Source organism: Pocillopora damicornis, chromosome 8 (assembly GCF_964200805.1).
Source record: "Pocillopora damicornis chromosome 8, jaPocDami1.2, whole genome shotgun sequence".
NCBI lineage: Eukaryota > Metazoa > Cnidaria > Anthozoa > Scleractinia > Pocilloporidae > Pocillopora > Pocillopora damicornis.
Window position 1 is genome coordinate 14,809,138 of NC_142677.1, and position 21,020 is coordinate 14,830,157.

The following is a 21,020-nucleotide window of genomic DNA, read 5'->3' on the forward strand; positions in this document are numbered from 1 at the left end:
CTGCTTTCAGCCGATACAACGGAGAGAACGATGCCGACAGCATAACAATTTTACGAAACATACTTACGCAACACAATGCGTTTTGTTTAGTCATTCTTATGATTGGATGTAAATCAAAGACAATGAAGAATTCAAATGACTGATTGCTTGACCTTGAATAACATAAACAGTGTCTTTGATTACATAAAAGAAACACGATTGCTTAATATAAGGTGGTTGTATTGGGCATTGTCAGTTGGCCACGAGAACTTTTAGTCATGGCCTCCGTTTCAATCGCAGAGATTGTCGAATCCGTCACCTTCGGGAATGTTCTTCTACTGTTGCTTCTACTTCTTTTGTTACATTACTTGATGGTAGTGTATGAGTTCAGGAACATGCCACCAGGTCCACGCTTGACGACGCTTCCAGTTCTGGGGAACATATTTTCGTTGGATTTGAAGGCGGAGAAACTTACGGATGCTTTTAATGGGTAAGTGTCACTTGAACAGTGTAACAAGGCTTTCTTTCAAATCAGTTCCTTCAAATGAGCATTCTGTTTCAAATAAATAGTCGAACAATTGTGGTCGGGAGTGCATTGGTCACGCTTAATTAATCCGGGAAAATTTGACTAAGATAACAGTATGTTCGGGAGCTGCTTTTGTCAATTTTTGGTACGTCAATTTTTTTTTACCTTTTCCAAATCAAACCAATAAAGACGAGTATTAAAGTTTGTTTTAAAATAGAATTGTATACTCCTGGATAGACGAATTCGAAGTTACTTTTTGCGATCTTGTTAGAAAAAAGGTTTTTATTTTTTGTGTATTGCGTGAGGTCCGTAACCTTCAGATTTCTTCGCACAAAATTGATCGTGGAAATAATGATGTCGTTTACGTCAGATCTGGCCAGCTGACGTTGGTAGATTTTGGTGGTCTAGTTTTCTTTCGGTATATAACACTGAGACATGAAACATTTATTTGAAGTTGTTTTTAGCACAATAAGTATTTGGATTACATTGCACAGATTATTCAAGGGTGCCTAAACAATTGTACTCCACTAATTTCTTCGAAATCAATTGTGATTTAAATTCCCTGCTCTCGCGCATATCCTTTTACTGCTGATTCATGCTCAAAGTTTTGGTTGCTAAGCATTTCTCCAACAGAAAGGTCGCTCAAGGTTATTTGTATGGCAAGTGTCAACAAATGTCAGCTCTTACGTGGTGTAGAAGACACAGTATACGTAACACTCTTGTTTTCATTGTTCTCTTATTCCCCGTTGTGATGAAATTCTACTCTGACGTATACTTTGTCTTCTACACCAAGTAAGAGCCCAAATGTCTTTTCAAGTAAACATTCAAGGTCACGCTCGTCGACGAATTCTTGCCATGCAAGCTCTTAAAAGATCGTTAAGATTTTTCGCTTTGTTCTTTTACTGCTGATTTATGCTCAAAGTTTTGGTTGCTATCCATTTCTCCAACAGAAAGGTCGCTCAAGGTTATTTGAATTGTGAGTGTCAACAAGTGTCTTTTCAAGTAAACATTCAAGGTCACGCTCTTCGACAAATTCCTCCCATGCAAACTCTTAAAAGATCGTTAAGATTTTTCGCTTAATGGCCTCTGAAGTCGGGGTCTTGTAACTGACCCATACCAATCCTTCAGTTTACAATAAGTTCGTTGCAAATCGCCTGACTTCGTTCCCGGAGGGGAGCGAAATCTCAGCTATTAATTATTGTTCAATTGTTTGTAATACTGGGTATCTGTGACTTCTGTGTTATAGCTAATCATACGAGATACGATTATGTCTGAGCTCCAGATCTGATATTTAACTTCATAAACTTCTTAAAAATATATTATTAGTGATTTAGTAGGAAGGCCCACTCTTCGGCCTGTCATGGAATTACGCCGTGACCGAGAGTCAAAGATTTTACGGTCCGGCCCGATCTAACCCAGTACCTTAGCATTTGTTATAAGCACATCGCTCCTTCTTCCTTTGTTTGTATTTGTTTTGGAATGCCCCTTTTAACATTATTATTTTGAAGGAAATCATTCGATCGTGAAGTGAATTTGATTTTTTATCAGAACTTTTCATCTATCATTTAATCTTATTAAAATTTCCAAAATACTCTTTTGCTATTTTGTAGGTTGAAGGAAAAGTACGGACGAGTTTTCTCCCTAAAACTTGGAAGCTACAAGGTTGTCATGGCGGCATCTCCGGACGCCGTTCATGAACTACTTGTTAAGAAATCAGCTGATTATGCAGGAAGGCAGCAGACTTATGCTCTGTTTTCAATAACCCTCGGTAAGCGGTCTTCCACATTATTTTACTATAACTTCAATTCAAATTCATTAACGTATACTGTAACATAAGAAATTATCTTTCTTCGACCCTTTGAACTCTATGTAAACGTTCGCTGGCGCGCTATCCATTCTTCCCTTTGAATATTTACTCTCTGAACATTGACTACCCTTGTGACAGATGAAAATTAGGTGGTCAGCTTATTGAGAGCCGGGAAAGAGTTTAGGAACATATAGCTACCCCTTGGGTGAAACTGACGCGTCTAAAACAAATCTTTCAGGAGGGAAAGATGTCGTCTTTTCTCACTATGGCCCAAGCTGGAGGCTTCATCGCAAACTCTTTACAACAGCCTTACGCCAATACTTGTCGGATATTCCTCTAATCGAAAGCCGAGTATTAGTACAGGCAGAGAAACTGACAAAATATATGGAAGCACTAAAGGGAAAGCCTTTTGATCCCTCAGAAAGCTTAAATCGAACTGTCGCTGACGTTATCTGTGGCATCACCTTCGGAGAAGGATACGACACCACCAACCCAAATTTGAACAGGCTCCTAAAGCTTAACGCTGACTGGATGTCAGACCACGAGAATGCTCAGCTCGTGAGAATACTGGACTTTATCCCTGCAACACAGTACCTTCCTATTAAAGCTTACGATCGATTCATTCAGCCTTTCTATGAAATGTTCGATATCCTTCGCATATTCTTGCGAGAGCGAGAGAAAAATTTTAATCCCGAACAACCCGTTCAAGACTTGATCTCGGGCCTTCTTCTCGCCAAAAAAGACGCCGAACGCGAAAATGACAGGGAAAAGTCCTGTTTTTTATCCGAAGATTACTTTGTTAACACCATAGAAGACATGTTCATCGCCGGCTACGAAACTACAGGTACCACAATGAGGTGGGCAATAGCCATGTTGGTTAACTACCCAAAATACCAAGAGGATATTCAACGACAATTAGATGAGGTGGTTGTTGGCCGAACACCGTCTTTGTATGATCGACCCAATCTACCCCTCATCCACGCTACCATCATAGAAACGCTTCGCCTGGCAAATGTGGTTCCGCTTGCAGTGCCTCATTGTACCTTGAATGATACAACTCTCTGCGGCTACCGCGTCCCTAGAGGTACAATAGTGTTTCCTAATACAGAGTCGGTTCACATGGATCCCAAATGCTGGGAAAACCCGACTGAGTTCAACCCTTACCGTCACCTTGACGATGAAGGAAAACTGATCACAAACCAAGGCAATTATTTCCCATTTGGGGCGGGACGACGGTTCTGTGCTGGCGAACCCCTGGCTAAAGTTGAGTTGTTCTTGTTCATATCGTGGTTGTTACAGAAATTTACCTTCGTTGCTGAAAAAGATGGCTGTCCTCCTCATTTAAAAGGCTTTTACAGCTTTACACAATTTCCAGCTCCATATAAGATACGCGCCGTTAAACGAAAATAGCATAAATATTTTTCAAATTGTCTAACTCCAGGAAAAGTTAGGAGAACATTATGTAAGTGGATTTCTTTTTCACATTTATTAACCAATGATTAAGTGCATACTTCGTATTTCTCATATAACCCGTTCGGCCCCACGCACGCAGGCCTATAGCAACCATAGTGGAAGTTGGGGTGTGTATGGCCGGATGGGTTGAAGTGAGCCGGGCCGGAAACAGCCTTCCATTCTATATATCTTGGTTGAGGCAACATTCAGCGGTCACCTGATAAAATGCCAATTGACAGAGTTTGGTTCAACTGGACAGAAAAATATTTGGCTCAGGGGCATAGCGCACGGATCTCGCTCGAGCAAAATATATTCCCTTCCGGCCCTCGCACTCGGTCTATTTAACAAATAGATTCCAAGTTGCCGTGCGTCTGTTCAGTAATAGATCACAGATGACGTCAAAATGTGGTAAGAACATCAGTGACGCACTCGGCTGCGCCTCGTGTGCCACTTTTTTGTTCTTACCACATTTTAACGTCATCTGTGATCTATTACTGAACAGACGCATGGCAACTTGGAATCTATTTGTTTTATATACTAAAGAATTAAAAAAAGTTTTAATGATGACGTCATCCATACGTCTGTCCTCCAATAGATTATAAGTGAGAACCAATCAGAATACGTGTATAACTGAGCTTATTATATAAAAGAACATAGCCTTTTATGCCGAATATTTTTATTTTTGCTACGGTGAGTGCTAAGCAAATGTATCAGGGCAGAAACACCTATTTGTTCACGTTATTAAGATGATAAACTTGGGTTTAGTCATATCTAGTTTTCCTTTTTTTTAGCTTGTTGTGTAGTACTTTCCCAAACTAAGAAGGGCTAAGTTTGGTCTGATTTATCCTGGCCTCCATTGTTAGCGTTGCAGATAGCTCTGTAATCATTTATACGTTATGTGTTTTGTTATGTGTTTGCTACAGCTGATTTAAACACTCTCTGAGTATTTTAAGAACCTAAATCTACAAGGAGCATTCTTTATTATGCTGTATTAAGTTCTACTTCACCTCTTGGGTTTAACGACCGTTTTTTGCCCTACGTTTGTATCATTTACATGGAAACGCCTTAATTGTTAATATGATCAATATTGTTAGTAATAATATTTTCCTGATTAAAGCAAAGTTTATACCCACAGTGACATCTAACGTTACATGTCTATTTTGTGCACGAACACAGCTTACTCATAATGTCGTTTCGTTTAAGACCGTGGAGATAGGACCTTTTGCATAGTGGTGTCGACCACTTGATAGAGTAAACATAGGGTAAGCAACAAGTTCGATCACTAAAATATGAGAATGAGTCGCACAGCGATATTTATGCTGCCTTGAAACCTTTTTTGGACTCAACTTTTAAATCTTTTTTTTTTTTAATATAAACTGAAACTGTAATAATTTTTCGTCGAGTAGATTACCCTTTTTCACTCAATAGCTATTCAAGGTACTATTATTATATATCACTTGATATCGGCTTGGGTTGATAGAATACGATCACCCCAAGGTTATTTATCTGAAGGGAAATCATCAAGATAATGTTCAGTCATTAGGACAAGTCACTCATTTGTAACTATGGATTACTTATAAATAATACGAATAAATAATACGAACGCCCCAAGGTTATTTATCTGAAGGGAAATCATCAAGACAATGTTAAGTCATTAGGACAAGTCACTCATTTGTAACTATGGGTTACTTATGTCTGGATTTTATTTGTTGGTCACTGTTTATCAAACAGGTCTTTTGTTGGCCCTAGGTGTACCTTCTCTAACTTTCTTCATTGTTGTCAGAGCTCAAAAAGGCTTTCTCTTTTTCAACCCCTCTCCCCTCCCCTCTTTCAACGAAGGCCCATACAAACGGAACAAACATCCGGATGCTAGATCAAGCATTTTCTGTGTACTGTTATAACAACTTCACTTCGAGAAGCCTTGGTGTTCATTTTAAATTTTTGATACAACAGATCGATACAAGAGATTTAACAGGAAGATCCTCGGTCTATGTTTTCACGACAGTCCGTCTACTGACAGCAAATTGGGCTGAGGCAGTTCAGATCTTTTTATAAGTTTGGAAATATTTTGGATATGATCTGGAACTGAGCGTTCCCCACATGAAAATCAAGATCTGCATGCGACGCTGTTCAGAGTATCCACCACTTTTTTGCCACAATGCTTAACAGATTTCTTTTCTACACTTATATTGGGTTTAACATCATGTTCCTTTGTCCAGTCTAGAATCCTTCAATTGAAGTAAGCAATATGTCTTTAAGTACAAATTCTTTACCTCGAGGAAATTTAATCAAACCTAGAATTTTCCATTATCTGTAAAGCTCGCTAAGCCTTGGATGTCAGAACACCTAAGTAAGTGTGTGTCTGTTTATACAGTCACGATCTGCTTGAATCAAATGTTTTGTCGACAGACGAACTTGATTAGCAAATCTAATCGCTTGTATTGCTCTGTAAGTGGGCATGTTTTGTTTTCTCTGGAAAACTCCAATGAAAAACAAAATTTAAATTCAAAAAGAAAATCAAAGATCTCGATTTTAGATTTATCAATAATCAATTGAACTATTTTTTTAAATTCTAACAGAAACCAAAGATTTAACTTCAAAAACGAAAGGAGCCTCAACAAGAAATGTTTAGAATTTGCTTGTAACTCTCTGTTCTAATGAATGCCACAAGAAACCCTTAAAGGTTTCTGATGTTGTACTGCATATCCTGGTGTTTACACATATTTATTTACACATATCCTGTGCTTGTGAACTTGGGGACCAAGAACTTCAACTTAAAACTTTCTGGTGACATTCGCATGGATGATCTGTACAATGGTTCCTTTTCAACGGATAATACCTAGCCTAAGTTTTCAAAACCAGCGTGCGTTTCCTCTTATAATACCCTTGTCTCAAATCATATTTTTCCGCTTTGCAGATTGCCTAAGGAGCAAAACTAAGGCAGCAGTTGGAAAATGTTTCGCTCCTCTGTTGCTATTTTGATCGGGAACATTGATTTACGCGAAGTTCACAAAACTTTTTAGGCGTCAGCCGATGGAACCTGGGAACCAGGCAGAAGCACAATATTACCTAGATGGACGAAAAACGTCGCGAGATGGGTAGCTACCCTCAGCCAGTACAATGCAGTACAAGCATTTGTGCTCTAAGTCATTTTTATGATTAGATGAAAATTTAAAAACAATAAATTCAATTAACTGATAGTTGTATCTTGGGTAACGTAAGCAATATCTTTAATTACATGAAAGAAACGCGGTTGCCTAATACAGGGTTGCGTTATTTATAATAGCATCACCAGCCGATCACGGAAATTTCTCATCATGGGCTCCGCATCAACAGCGTCGATTTTCGACTCTATTACTCTCGGAAATTTTCTTCTATTCTTGCTTCTGCTTCTCATGTTACATTACTTGATGGTAGTGTATGAGTTCAGGAACATGCCGCCAGGTCCACGCTTAACGACGCTTCCAGTTCTGGGAAACATATTTTCCTTGGATTTGAAGGCGGAGAAATTTACAGAAGCTATCAAGGGGTAAGTGACACTTGAACAGTGTAACATGGCTTTTACCCAAATCGACTTTCCCTGTCTGCCTTGATATGAGTTGATAAGTAGAAGAAAAATTAATGGTTGGGAATCAAGATATTATTTCATTATCTTTTGTTGGGAACGCGTTGATCTAGGTCTTACGAAACCAGAACAATTCAGCTGTTGAGAGCTACGATGGCTCTTCCTAAATATTTTAGCCATGTCTTCTCACTTTGTCCGAAACAAAGACATGTGAAGGAGGTTAAAGGTCTGAATCAATTCATTATTGTCTAATTATGGATAGAAGAAATCGAATTAACTCTCTGAGCTCCTGCGTAACTAATTTTCGTGCATTGCGTGAGATCCGTAAGCCTAGATGTCGGCGCTCTAAATTAATGTGGAACCAAGGATTATGTTTGCGTCAGATGTGGTGACCTGTCGTTGGTAGGTTTTGATTGCCTTGTTTTCTCTTGCTATGTAACTCTTGGATGAATCATGATGACACTATTTGAAGATATTTGCATAACAATAAATATTGAGGGGCACATTGAACAGATTAGTCAAAGCTGCTTAGTCAATTGTTCCTATCAACGCCGTTAACGACTATTGTGATTTGGATGCTCTGCCCTCACGAACATTCTGTTTCTACCAATTCAAGCTCTGTGCAATGGTTGCTCTGTATTTTTCAAACACAAGGCTCGCTCGAGGTTGTTTAAGTGATGAGTGTTGATAAATGTCTCTTTAAGTAAACATTCAGGGTCACGCTCTTCGTAAAAATTTTTGTAATGTGACTCTTAGTACAGCGTGAAGAATATTCGCCTCATTGGGGTGTTACGAAACTATGGATCGGCACACTGCGGAAACTGTGGAATCTCCGGAACTCATTCCTTTATTTTTGTATGAAAATAAGAAGTAAACTGTTGAAAATTACATGTTCGGGTAGAAGGAAGTTACATAAAAAGAGATGTTTTTATCGTCTTTGACGTCCAACAGAAAAAAGTGACTATAATTGTGGGAAAATTCATTGCGGGATATTCCCGATCAGCTGAGCAAAGCCACATTGAATGTTCTATTCCCCACTATCCGATCAACATGGCGGAATGCGACAGAAAAATATTCGCTTTTAGTAGCCTGTTCACGGCCATGGGCTGAATTCGAAATTCTGCGCGTTGCGTAATACTAGTTATCTTTGTTTGTATTCGCCCTGATACTGTTATTGGACCACTTTCTAATAAAATATGTAAGTGATAATGATGTAATAATTTATTTCTGCACCCTATTTTGTTCTGTCTGAGTTCTGATATCAATGCCTTCAGCTCTATTGGTCGACTCAAGAGAAAAGCAACAGATCGACACCTTTATCTTTGGCATTAGGCTAACAGACTCCTTTCAGCTCGACTTGCAATCTGTGTGTTCATAACTAAATCAGCCATAATCTGCCAACATCATTTAAAAAAAGGACTCGAACCAAAAACGATCAAGTTTTGATATTTTAGTTTTCATAAGTAAATTCTGCACTACTCAGTAATCCTTTGAACTTATAGAAATTCCACAGTTATCTGTAGTATTAAAATACTAAGACTGTCATGTGTATTTTATAAGAAAAGTCTCAGTTCTTGTACTCTTTCTTCTACCGAACTGTCTAAACCCAACTGCAGCAGCCTCAGCTCCATGCAAGTGGGGATGGTGCATTTAGATACATGTAAGTTGGTGGTGTAAGTTATGACTGGCTTCGCAAGAGGTCTTCAGGACGTTCACAGTTGAAAATTTTCTCTTTATGTTGAATGACAGGTCCGACGAAAATTGAAGCCATAGGATCTCTAAACAAAAAATAGCATCCAGTGAACTTCCTAACTCTTTCTGTTGACGGCAGGATAACAAATGGATTATTGTTATACCATGGCAAATTTACCCGTAGAGGTGCTCTTGTCGTAGTGGACAGCGAGGTACGCGGCTGTTTTGACGTCATGTGGGGTGTTCTTGTTGAGGAAAACTTGATGGAACATGATCAGTGCTTCAATATTGCTGCGTTTGTGACACGAACATCGGTCTAGGAAGCTGTATAATGGTCGGGAGAGGTGCAGACACTACATCCACTTGGGTGTTCGTTGAGCCTGTCCCAAATAGCCATTCCACTGGCGAAACAGACGTCGAGGGTGCTGATTGCGGGGGTTGCCGTATTCTCGTACTCTCCTCGCCTTTCATTTCCCGTTTCTTTCCTGCGGCCTATTGATATTAGCTGTAGACACATCGTAGAGGTTTGTCGAAGCGTTTAAGAATGGTGGCAGCACGTTCACGGGCTGTTTGTGGAGTGGCCACTGTGTGCGAACACGCATTAAGACCAAATCTAAACTTTAAGAATGTTCATGTCATATGGCCTCCTCCTTATGTAAGGTTGACAGAATTGGGGTTCTGTGTAAACAGGCTATAGACAGAGTACCTTGGGATGCATTCATCTTCTGATGGGACTTGAATGACTACGTTGGGGGTAGGAAGATACTCCGAAACTTTTTTTCCGGATAAATGCTAACACTGTACCTGGAATGTATGACAGCTTCCCTCTCCAGAGGACGTCAGGACTGTTGATACTGATATTCCTCATGCGGCAACTGGACCTTTCGCGGCCTCTAATTCTGTTTACAAAACTAACTGAAGGTGGCAGTCTAACTGGCTCCTACCTATTTCATGAATTCACTCGGACCACGGGCAGCCCAAGCTCCAGCTGTGAGATGATCATCTTGCAAAATAAGAGTCATGGCGAAAATATAAGAGTTTGTATGAGAATATTTACGACCGCTCTTAGGATTAAAAAAGAACTGTCAAATTCTCAATGAAAATACCTCACCTTACTTCCACAATGCTTCGCTTCTTGTCTGACCGCTCATTATATTGAAAGGAAGCCATTTTAGCGAGTTATCTATTTCTATGTTTACTACTCCAGAGAGAAGGACAAGGCTGCACACTCCATTTCCGAACGCCCGATCCGAGAGGCAATAAATCTAAGCTCATAATGACCGGGAGACCACAAATCCAACGCAGAATCCAAGCGCATATACTGTAGTTTAAATTCAATTCACTACCAACTCAATTCTCCCCGTGAAAACGACACTAACCCGCCGGCAGTTTGCTTCAAGAATTTCCAGTTTAGACGTTTCTAACTGCCCGCCTACACGTTCACCACGATACACGACCGTTAAAAACCAGCTTTGTAACCTTGCCTCCTTTTCAACCTGAGTCTCGCCGTGGACCACACCGTCACTTGGCACCCGTGGTTCCACGACGATATGTTGATGTTGATTGATCATTACCCTTAATGCCGAGAGAATTCAATTTGTCTGGGCAGTTTTCCTTGAAGTGACAGCTACAGTGAAGCTGTTCTGTTTGTGGATAGAACACTTTCATCGTTATTATCAGCCCTGCCTCCCAATCTGGTACAACACTTCTGAGATCTGCGATACCACTGTCCATTTCTAGAAGCTTAGTAACTGAGAGGCCAAGTGGCAGTACGTACTTTAGGTTTGGTTGATATGAACGAGAGTCTGTCCCGTAAAGATTTGCGTATCCCCGTCCTTACTATTTTAAGAACAAAATTCTTTCAAGTGAAAAATGGGAAATAAAAAAGAATTATAAAGCCATAAACAGTCTACTTACCTCGCATATTTCTCACACTATTCCGCTAATTTTTCTTTTTTTTTTTAGTGTTATGTTCTTTACATCAGTGATAAGATGTTTTTCACTTTTTTATTTCAATTTTTCTCTTTTTGCAAAAAAAATTATCGGTTCCAAAGGAACTTCGGCGGTCTGCTACTCCGCAGTTAATACAAGCATTATTGAGAATATTCGCTTCATTGACCTCTCAGTCGATGTTCTGTAATTGCTTCATATTAATTAATACGACTATGCTAAACCAGTCTATAGCTGATCACCTGACTTCTCTCCCCGAGGAGAGCAGAATCACAGTTGTCTATAATTGTTCGACTTTGTGTAACGTTGGGTATCTAAGTTATGGGTGAAATGCAAACAAATCAAAAGTTGTCAGAAATTCAATTTCTCCAAATAAGCATTGCTTCTTTATCGAGGGGTTGTGAGATGCATTAATCTCCGGGCCGCCGATCCCAAATTTATCTTGAAATAATGTGAGGGTCGATTCCACTGCCTGTCATGAACTTAGCCATGATTGAGGGTCAAACATTTTCTCGTCCGACCCGACCCTACTCAGTCTTCTAGCATTTTTCATAGGACTGACGGCTCTTTTTCCTTCTTTCTTTTTTTGTAATTTTTAATGACCCTCAAGTGAATTAAAGTCATTCATTTTCTTTTCTCGTTAAATCATGTTAAAGTTTCGAAACTAATCTTAAAAATTTTCAGGTTGGATTGTTTATCATTAAATCGTATTAAAATTTCCAAACCACTCTTTTGCTATTTTGTAGGTTGGAAGAGAAATACGGCCGACTTTTCTCCCTAAAAATGGGAAGCTACAAGGTTGTAATGGCAGCATCTCCGGACGCAGTTTATGAAATGCTTGTTACGAAATCAGCTGATTATGCAGGAAGACAGCAGACCTATGCTCTGTATTCAATAAACCTTGGTTAGTGGTCCTTCATATCATAAATCCGTCAAGCATGCCAAATTAATTATAGTATACCGCAACTTAAAAAAAGAAATTCTCTCTCTTTGGCCGCAGTCAAGCCTCTTCCTTGGTTTTGGTAATTGGTATAGCAGACCTGAGCACTCTTGCGTTCAGGTGATCTTGGTCAAATTCTTTATGGTTCTCGATACAACCACAATAACACTCGTGCTTAAAATCATTCTGGCGTTATTATCAGTTAACAATTCTAATAAATCTATCGCGATATTATTATGACGATAATTTTTGTGGAACCCTTTATTTTGCGTCATTGGATATTTCCACTGTAAAAATTGTAGCGTAAAGAAATGATGTCTTTATCACACTCTTTTAGCAGAAGTGGATAGAGGTAACTTAAACTTTTCGTGAATAACCGAAAAGTTGCTCTGACTCCAATGTAAACTTTTTAACCTGGGAACCTGGTTGTTTTTCAGTAACACAACTAAGAAGTAACGCTTTCATGTTCAAGGGTTGTTTAAGTTAACATTTCACTCCTATAAGGCTAGAGGTCTAGTCGTCTTTGGAACATTCACTATCTGAATGTTAATTAGCCTTGTGACCCAGATAAACGTGGGGTGGTCACTTTTCAAGAGAAAAAGAATTGAGGACTATATAGATATCCTTGGGATGAAACAGTTGCATCGGAATCAAATATTCTTTTTTTTCTTTTCTTACAGGAGGGAAAGATATTTTGTTAACTCACTATGGCCCTAGCTGGAAACTTCATCGCAAACTTTTCACAACAGCCTTACGCCAATACCTGTCGGATATTCCTCTAATTGAACGCCGAGTATTAGCACAAGCAGAGGCACTAACAAGATATATTGAAACACTGAAAGGAAAGCCTTTTGATCCCTCAGAAAGTTTAAATCGAACTATTGCTGACGTTATCTGTGGCATAACCTTTGGAGAGGGATACGACACCACCAATCCACATTTGAACAGGCTCCTGAAGCTTAACGTTGATTTCGTGTCAGACCACGAGACTGCTCAGCTCGTGAAGATAATGGACTTCTTCCCTGTAACACAGTACCTTCCTATTAAGGCTTACGATCGATTCATTCAGCCTTTCTATGAAATGTTCGATATCATTCGCATATTTTTGCGAGAGCGAGAGAAGAATTTCGATCCTGAGAAACCCATTCAAGACTTGGTCTCAGGTCTCATTCTCGCTAAAAAAGAGGCCGAACGCGAAAATGACATGGAAAAGTCCGCTTATCTATCGGAGGATTACTTTGTTAACACCGTAGAAAACATGTTCTTCGCTGGCTACGAAAGTACAAGTACCGCTATGAAGTGGGCAATAGCCATGTTGGTTAACTACCCCATATACCAAGAGGATATTCAACGACAATTAGATGAGGTAGTTGGTGACCGAACGCCGTCTTTGAATGATCGACCCAATCTGCCCCTCATCCACGCTACCATCATAGAAACGCTTCGTATTGGAAACGTGGCTCCTCTTGCAGCGCCCCATTCCACCTTGAATGACACAACTCTCTGCGGCTACCGTGTCCCTAAAGGTACGATAGTGCTTCCTAACATAGAGTCAGTTCACCTGGATCCCAAATGCTGGGAGAACCCGACTGAGTTCAACCCTTACCGTCACCTTGACGACAAAGGAAACCTGATCACCAGCCAAGGTAACTATTTCCCATTCGGAGCGGGCCGACGGTTCTGTGCTGGCGAACCACTGGCTAAAGTCGAGTTGTTCTTGTTCATGTCGTGGTTGTTGCAGAAATTTACTTTCGTTGCGGAAGAAGATGGGTTTCCGCCAAAGTTGAAAGGCTTCTACGGCTTTGTACAATTTCCAGCTCCTTATAAGATACGCGCCATCAAACGAAAATGACATGGATTTTTGCCTAGTGTTTTTACTCTAGGAAAATCTTGGAGAAAATTATTTTGGTGGGTTTTCTTTATTTTTTAGTCAATGAATACAAGACAATAACAAACAAGAGTCAACCTGGGTTGAAAATCTTAAACCAAAGATGAATTTAAATTGCATTACAAATTTGTGTTTGGAAGGTCAACTTTCCCCCTTGTTTTCTTCTTATTTATTTTATTTTCTGGGGGTTACATTCTGCTATCTTCAGCTGACATCTGGTCAGATATTCCAAGGAAAGGAGGGATGTTAAGGGATACTCCCAGAGGAAGAACATCTTCAGTTGTAAAAACCCTTGTCAGCCATTACAGAGTCTCCCTGTTCAAAGGGTAGTTTCAAAAAACCGCTGCGTTCAACCATTTTTTTATCAAGTATACTGCGAGTGTATAATTGTCCTATAAATGTTATTGACCCTTTAGGAGAAATGCCCGCCAATGCTTTTGGGGTGGTATGGTTCTTGTAAGAGCTAAATAACTCACTGTTTAACAGACGACTGCCAGGCATCTGACAGCGCACCTCGGTGCAATCGATTCTTACCCTTGTACTGGGATACTTTTCTTTGAAAGCTTCAGGCATCGATTTATCTACTACTTTCCTGGATGGCCAGATATTTATCTGATCAAACTTTAAGTACATGAAATTAATCCACGAAACAAATATTCTACTCACAGTCGACTGAGTTAAACAAGTGTGCTAGGTGAATTCCAGTAAACCCTTGCCTCAGTCTGCACATTACCAGGAAAAATTCTTCTGATGGTGTTTCAGTCCTTAGCCTTCCTTGCTTCACTGAATTACCAGCAGCAGCCGTTTGTGAGTCATCTTGGCTAGACAACCAGTATTTCATATTTTTTCCATTGACACTAGGATCTAAATATTCATACAGAGCCATCATTGTTTGGACATTTGGAAACTCAGTATGAAATGTCAACTAAGAGTAATCTGTTTTAACGTTGTCAAATGAAAACACGTGCTTTTCGAGTTTCTCGCATTTTTGCTCGAGAGAAGCAATGTTTCCCTTCAGGGATAACACCTCGCTCTCTAACTTTTCTTTAATTTCAGTAGTGCAGCTAAAAGTTTCTCGAGTCGTGCAATTTCCGGATTTTCCTCGCACTGCAAATCAAAAATTTGTCGAAGATTGCAGTTCCTCAATTTCCGGTGCGAGGTGTGAGTTGGATGAGCTTTCTGATGTCTCCAAAATTTCGCTCGAACTGGCAGTCTCCACAACTTCACTAATATTTCTGTATAAGTTGTGTGACACAGTACTGGGGATGCGAGGCGTTGGAGGCGGTCGCTTGCGAGGTGAGCTTCGTTTCCAAGCGAAAACTGAAGGAACAGCCCCTTTCCCCAAGGAAACAACGCCATTGAAACTCTTCTTTAGTAGTATTTGAAATCTGGAAGTCTTTTCCCTCATCTCTCCGAATAGCATGAATCCACAACCTTCTCAGCCCTTCTTCGGTGGGAAATTTGAAGAGACCTTCTCTCCGGTCTCTTTCTCGCGATATCCTTTCTTTATACATAGCGGCACAGAGCAATGCGTTGGCATCTTAGGTGCTGCTGAAAACACTGCCAGCCAAATACTTGGAAGTGCCTTTCGATTTTCTGAACTTTTTCCGAAAAAATTTATTAAAAAACTGAAAATAATGTGAGTTTTCCTACCTAATAGCGCATCTAAGTAGCTCTCCTGGTAATGTTTACTTTCTAAGCGACCAGATGTGGCCTTTCCGACCTCGTTTTCACGCGCTCGATTCCAGACCATTCCGCGTGGCAGTCATTTATGAATACGGTGTATTGATAAGTTGGAAATGTAACAAACTAAAATCAAAGCCTACTTTAGTTAACGAGACCATTTTGACCTATTTTTTATCAATGAGGATTTTTCATTCAAATAAATGGTAAATTACACGTTTTCTTTGATGCCTTGGTTTCTTTGAAATAATTAAAATAATAAAAACATTGCCCTTTGTCCCACATGCTTACATGGTCAGTCGTGAAAATATTGGGCTCCAAGACAGCCATCTACCCTTGATAGCAATAAGACAAACCTTTCTTGATAATCGAACTCCTTAGAATATCACAACCTCTCTAACTTCTGCATTCTCCGGGTTAAGATTTTGGAGGCAGAATTAGAACCTTTTAAGGCTCTGGCAATAATGATCCCTTTTAAAAGAGGGAGAGAATTGGTGACTCACAGTAGCCTCCGCCATGGATCGGGCTCTCTTCAGCCCGAGAGGATTGGGTCCTCTCGTTGCTAATAGCTCGACCAGGATGATCCTATTTGATTCGCACTGGCAACCCATCGTGCAAAGAGGAGATTATTTGACTTTACATCCTCTCACTGCAACACGTTAAATACTATCCCTTTTATCCATCATAGCTTGATGTCGACTGGATCAATTTCATGACGTGCGAAAACTAATAACAAGGTTGTGAGGCAAAATACAATTTTTTTTTATTTTAAATCAAGGAAGAGGATATTTCGGCCATGTGATTATCACGTCATTTCAGTTCTAAAAGCTATCTCTGAAGTCTGGTGCTGGATTAATTACTTAGGCTATGATATGATTGTTCGTGCTTTTAACAGTATGCACACTTTGCCTCACTGCAGGTATATTTGGCATTTCACAGGTGTTCGTTGATTGTTTAAAGAAAACTTTATCTGGGTTTATCCTCCTCATTACTTCACAAATAAACTACAACACAACTACGCTTAAAAGACTTATTCATTCTTGGATTGTATAGACATTGGTGTTCATCAGGTGAAAGTAACTAGGCTGTCAATCTATGTCCAACGTTATCAAGTCAAACTTAGCTACCGAATCACGCTGAGCCATGTAAAGCAGATCTAGCATTTTAAGAAAGCTCCTTCGAAATTTTGACTCCGGTTTTAAAAAGTCACTGTCAATCTGAATCTTCATACAGCCCAAATTGAGATACGGCAAAACAAAACTAAAGCACCAATATAAAAATTGTAAGGAACTTCCCGACAAAATAATAGAATTACAATGAAGTTGGTTACAATTCAAATCCAAAACTGAGTAGAATATTATTTTCACGTTACAAGGGTGAGTAAACCACAATCGCCCAGGTGTACATTGCTAAAGAATTACTAAAGGCTTTCGGCTTTGAAACGATATACACAAAAACTGCTCTGTTATAAAAAATCGCGAGAGAAGCTAGAGAAATGGCGTAATCATATCAACGACGGTTGAGAGCGCCTGCTCATTTCCTTTTGACGGCGCGGATCTTGTATGGAGACGGAAACTGAGTGCCGCTAAATTCTCTCTTCAAGCTCGGAGGATGACCCTCTTCTTCAGCTACAATACTAAACTTCTGGAACATCCACGACAGAAACAAGAACAGCTCAATTTTAGCCAGTGGTTCGCCTGCACACACCCGTCGTCCAGCTCCAAAAGGGTAGAAGTTGCCTTGGTTGGTGATTAGCTTGCCATTCTCGTCGATATGACGGTAAGGATTAAACATAGTGGGGTTTTCCCAACACTGAGGATTCAGATGGACAGACTCTGTATCGGCGAAAACGATCGTATCTTTCGGAACACGGTAGCCACACATTGTGGTGTCGATAAGAGTGAGGTGAGGCACGGCAAGAGGCACTACATTTCCAAGTCGTAGCGTTTCTATGATGGTTGCGTGAATCAGGGGCAGATTAGGACGATCTTCGAGAGAGGGACTTCGTTCACCAAGTACCTCATCCAACTGGTGTTGAATATCCTCCTGGTACTTCGGGTTGTTCACCAGGAAGGCTATCACCCATTTCATCGTGGTGCTCGTAGTCTCATAGCCAGCAGCAAACATGTCTTCGATAGTGTTGACTAGGTAGTCGTCGGAAAGAAAGGCGTCTTTTACCTCATCACTCTCCAACTCAGCTTGGTGTTTGGCATGCAGTAGTCCGGTGATTAAATCCTTAACGGGTTCTTCTGCGTCAAAACTTTCTTTTTTCTGGCTCAGGAATACGCGGATAATATCGTATATTTCATATATGGGCTGAAGAAGTTTATCATAAGCCTTGAGGGGTAAGTACCTTGCAAATGGAAAGAAATCCATCATGAGAATCAGCTGATTACTCTCAGTATCTGCCACAAGGTCTACGTTAAGTTTTAGTAACTTGTTCAATCTTGGATCTGTTGTGTCATAGCCTTCCCCAAACGTTATACCACAAATGACATTAGCAACAGCGTGCTGCAGGCAGTCTGCAGGATCGAAAGGTTTTCCACTTTGATCGTCCATGAACTTGACAAGTTTCTCTGCCTGTGTTGAGACCCGCCTTTCAATTAATGTTGCATCGGAAAGGTACTGGCGTAAGGCGGTAATGAAGAGTTTCCGATGAAACTTCCAAGCTAGACCATAATTACCGAACACAATATCTTTACCACCTGTGTGCGTAAAATTGGATGTTATCTCGAGATCGAAGAGGATATTTGCTAATCATGTTGGCCTTCTTACAACTTTTGGTCCGAATGATGACACACGATCCCATCTTACTCTACTATGATGCTATAAATTCAAAATAATTAAAATTAGCCTTAGGGCATTTCAAAGATAAAGCTTGCTTACCAAGCGTAAATTTGTCTAGGAAATATGTTTGTTGTCTTCCCGCATAGTCAGCTGATTTCTTAACAAGCATCTCCTGAACAGCTTTGGAGGATGAAGCCATCACGAACTTATAGCTTCCAATTTTTATGGAGAAAACGTTGCCGTACTTGTTTCTGAGACTGCAAGAGAGAACAGGGACAACACGTTTAGGGATTGTGTGGTGTGGTGAAGAAAATCAATCAATGGTATGAAGGAAAGGAAACAGTTACAGCTGTTGAAAGAATGATCAAAGGCGAGGAAGACTCGATCATCCATCCAAATGGTATATCTGTTTGCTTTCTTCATCCACTGATGAACGTTGAATGGGAGACGATCGTAGAAAGCTCATCGTTTTGATAATCGTACGAAAAAAAAAGCTTATCTTTTTTTTGCGTTTTCCGCGGCTGTTTTTCAGTCTCGTTACGCAACTCTGACTCTAATCCCTGGACGTCACGCTTTCCTAATTCTTTCCGTTACGTGACCTCTATAAATAAGAATGGGAGTAAACAACTGCTGCTAGAGACCAGAGGCTTGTTTCCATGAGATGAAATTTCACCTGTTTTGCGTCTGTGCACATTAAAAAATTGGCGAGCTTCTTACATGACCGAGGCTGGAGAGAGAAGTTGATCGCTATTTTCTTGTAAACACGTCAAGTTTGGTGAAAAAGTAAGTAGTCCTAATTATCACAATTATTTTGCTATTTTTAGTCTTTCGGTAAATCACACATTCTCTCTCGGGAGAGTTACAAATCGCTTTTAAATCTAAATCGGCCATTTACAAAAACAAGGGTCTTTACAACTCTCTCCCTGGACGTCACGCTTTCCTAATTCCTTCCGTTACGTGACCTCTATAAATAAGAATGGGAGTAAACAACTGCTGCTAGAGACCAGAGGCTTGTTTCCATGAGATGAAATTTCACCTGTTTTGCGTCTGTGTACATTAAAAAATTGGTGAGCTTCTTACATGACCGAGGCTGGAGAGAGAAGTTGATTGCTATTTTCTTGTAAACACGTCAAGTTTGGTGAAAAAGTAAGTAGTCCTAATTATCACAATTATTTTGCTATTTTTAGTCTTTCAGTAAATCACACATTCTCTCTCGGGAGGGTTACAAATCGCTTTTATATCTAAATCGGCCATTTACAAAAACAAGGGTCTTTACAACTCTTAGTTTTTGTTTAAAGAGAAAGAGGGAAACAGAAGCAAGAGGATCTAAAACTACTCAAGCGGAATGACCCCTTAGTGTTAGGTGCAACTTATCTAAAATGCAAATTCTAGTTGAAGACCACTGTGCCTTCGTATTAACCATTACTCTACTGCAAAAAATATTAGTGACTCTTCTTATGCATCTTCGTAATTTATTTTGCCGTATTTTATGAAAGGATACTGATTTATGTTACAATCCAAACAATCTACACGCTACGTTGTTATTGTGTAATCGGTTTTGTTACAACTATCCGAGCAGTAATGAGTTAAGGCTTCAGACCCATTTCAGAGAGCGATACCTCCCTAAAGATAATAAATCGCACTACTGTAGACAAGTTTGACATAGCTCGTACGCAATTCTTTTAGTTCTTTCATCGAAAAATTCCTAAGATCGCTTGAGCCCTGCGATTCACCATTTATTTACCTTTTGAAAGCGTCCGAGAGTAAATCTGCTTTGAAGTCGAGGGAGAATATGTTCCCCAGAATTGGGATAGTCGTCAATCTCGGACCCGGAGGCATATTCCTGAACTCGTACAACACCAACAGGTAATGGAGCATCAGCATGAAAAGGAAAAGTAGTAGGACATTCCCTAGAGTGAGACATTCAAACATCGTAGAAGCAACCGATGCCATGATACCTCGCGGTTGTCGCTCTCGATATGTATAAACGGAGGAATTGTAAACATTTCGCTCTTGGGGGTGGATGCATGTATGTAATTAGATAGTTTTGGGGCCAGTCACGCGGGGTGAGTAGAGTTTGATAATACAACAACGGTGTTTTCTAAACTTAAGGTATTCGTGTTTTTAGCCTGAAGAACAGGCGTAAGACGAAAGGAGATTGTTTCATATCACACTCAACGACAGATCCTTAAAAGTAACTACCGAATCGATAAACGATTTTAGTCCCAACAAAGTCGACAGTAAAAGTCAATGAATTCCTTAAAGGGCATGTAAACCCAAAAATACATGTTTTTCTTATACTATGTAAAAAGTGGCGTAGAAGACGAATTTGAAATAAGTTTTGTCCAATTCGACTTATTTTAGGAGAAAATCGGCATTTTCAACTGAAATCCATTTCCGGTAAAAACAATAGCGAGAAATCGTGACGTAAGCGGTGGAACTAAAATATTGCGCAACACATATTCCCCAGTAGAACTGGTGTGGGAGTTCGTGTAAGTAGCGGTAGTTTGGAAGATGTTTTTTCAGAAGATAGCGACTCGAATGCCTGAAGCTTAGTATATGACAGCGATGGGGATAATCCAGAATCTTCAGGAGAGTTTGGGACACTTCCTTAACAATATGAGCCGCGTAGTGTGCACCGAAGCGATCCGCACGAAGACAATACAGAACATGTCGACAGCGATGCGACCTCCTCGGAAACACAGACTGGTATTTAATTTACTGTGTTATTTATTTGACATGAAAATCCAA

General features: G+C 40.0%; 3 protein-coding genes and 1 pseudogene across 4 annotated transcripts in view; 2 read left to right on the plus strand and 2 right to left on the minus strand.

Annotated features, from left to right (window-relative positions):
• Nucleotides 1-4,898, plus strand: part of LOC113675512 (cytochrome P450 2U1-like) — a 6,737-nt gene extending 1,839 nt beyond the window's left edge. The window contains exons 1-3 of one of the 2 annotated variants that reach the window (XM_089180313.1): nt 1-469; nt 2,116-2,273; nt 2,551-4,898. The exon at nt 1-469 is cut by the window's left edge and continues 1,839 nt beyond it. In XM_089180313.1, coding sequence (XP_089036439.1) covers nt 258-469; nt 2,116-2,273; nt 2,551-3,722 — 1,542 coding nt within the window. In that variant the 5' untranslated portion in view covers nt 1-257 and the 3' untranslated portion in view covers nt 3,723-4,898. Of the gene's footprint in view, nt 470-538; nt 1,482-2,115; nt 2,274-2,550 lie in introns of those variants that run through there. The other variant, XM_089180315.1, reaches the window with a different exon arrangement.
• A 2,064-nt stretch (nt 4,899-6,962) lies between these two features.
• On the plus strand, nt 6,963-13,944 carry LOC113675518 (steroid 17-alpha-hydroxylase/17,20 lyase). Its single transcript, XM_027192110.2, has 3 exons — nt 6,963-7,293; nt 11,718-11,875; nt 12,592-13,944. Exons 1-3 carry the CDS (start codon nt 7,082-7,084, stop codon nt 13,761-13,763), a joined length of 1,542 nt encoding a protein of 513 aa, XP_027047911.2. The 5' UTR covers nt 6,963-7,081; the 3' UTR covers nt 13,764-13,944.
• Nucleotides 13,945-13,987: 43 nt separating this feature from the next.
• Nucleotides 13,988-15,207, minus strand: LOC149041561 (uncharacterized; annotated as a pseudogene).
• Nucleotides 15,208-16,223: 1,016 nt separating this feature from the next.
• On the minus strand, nt 16,224-20,277 carry LOC113675511 (steroid 17-alpha-hydroxylase/17,20 lyase). Its single transcript, XM_027192105.2, has 3 exons — nt 20,014-20,277; nt 18,369-18,526; nt 16,224-18,187 (listed from the first exon to the last, which is right to left on the minus strand). Exons 1-3 carry the CDS (start codon nt 20,220-20,222, stop codon nt 17,016-17,018), a joined length of 1,539 nt encoding a protein of 512 aa, XP_027047906.2. The 5' UTR covers nt 20,223-20,277; the 3' UTR covers nt 16,224-17,015.
• Between the last annotated feature and the right edge of the window lie 743 nt (nt 20,278-21,020).

Coding starts and splice junctions, on each gene's coding strand:
- LOC113675518 (XM_027192110.2), top strand. CDS start 7,082: ATGGGCTCCGCATCAACAGCGTCGATTTTCGACTCTATTACTCTCGGA. Junction 7,294..11,717: donor TTTACAGAAGCTATCAAGGG/GTAAGTGACACT, acceptor GCTATTTTGTAG/GTTGGAAGAGAAATACGGCC. Junction 11,876..12,591: donor TCTGTATTCAATAAACCTTG/GTTAGTGGTCCT, acceptor CTTTTCTTACAG/GAGGGAAAGATATTTTGTTA.
- LOC113675511 (XM_027192105.2), bottom strand. CDS start 20,222: ATGGCATCGGTTGCTTCTACGATGTTTGAATGTCTCACTCTAGGGAAT. Junction 18,527..20,013: donor CTCTCGGACGCTTTCAAAAG/GTAAATAAATGG, acceptor TCTCTCTTGCAG/TCTCAGAAACAAGTACGGCA. Junction 18,188..18,368: donor CCTAGACAAATTTACGCTTG/GTAAGCAAGCTT, acceptor TTACGCACACAG/GTGGTAAAGATATTGTGTTC.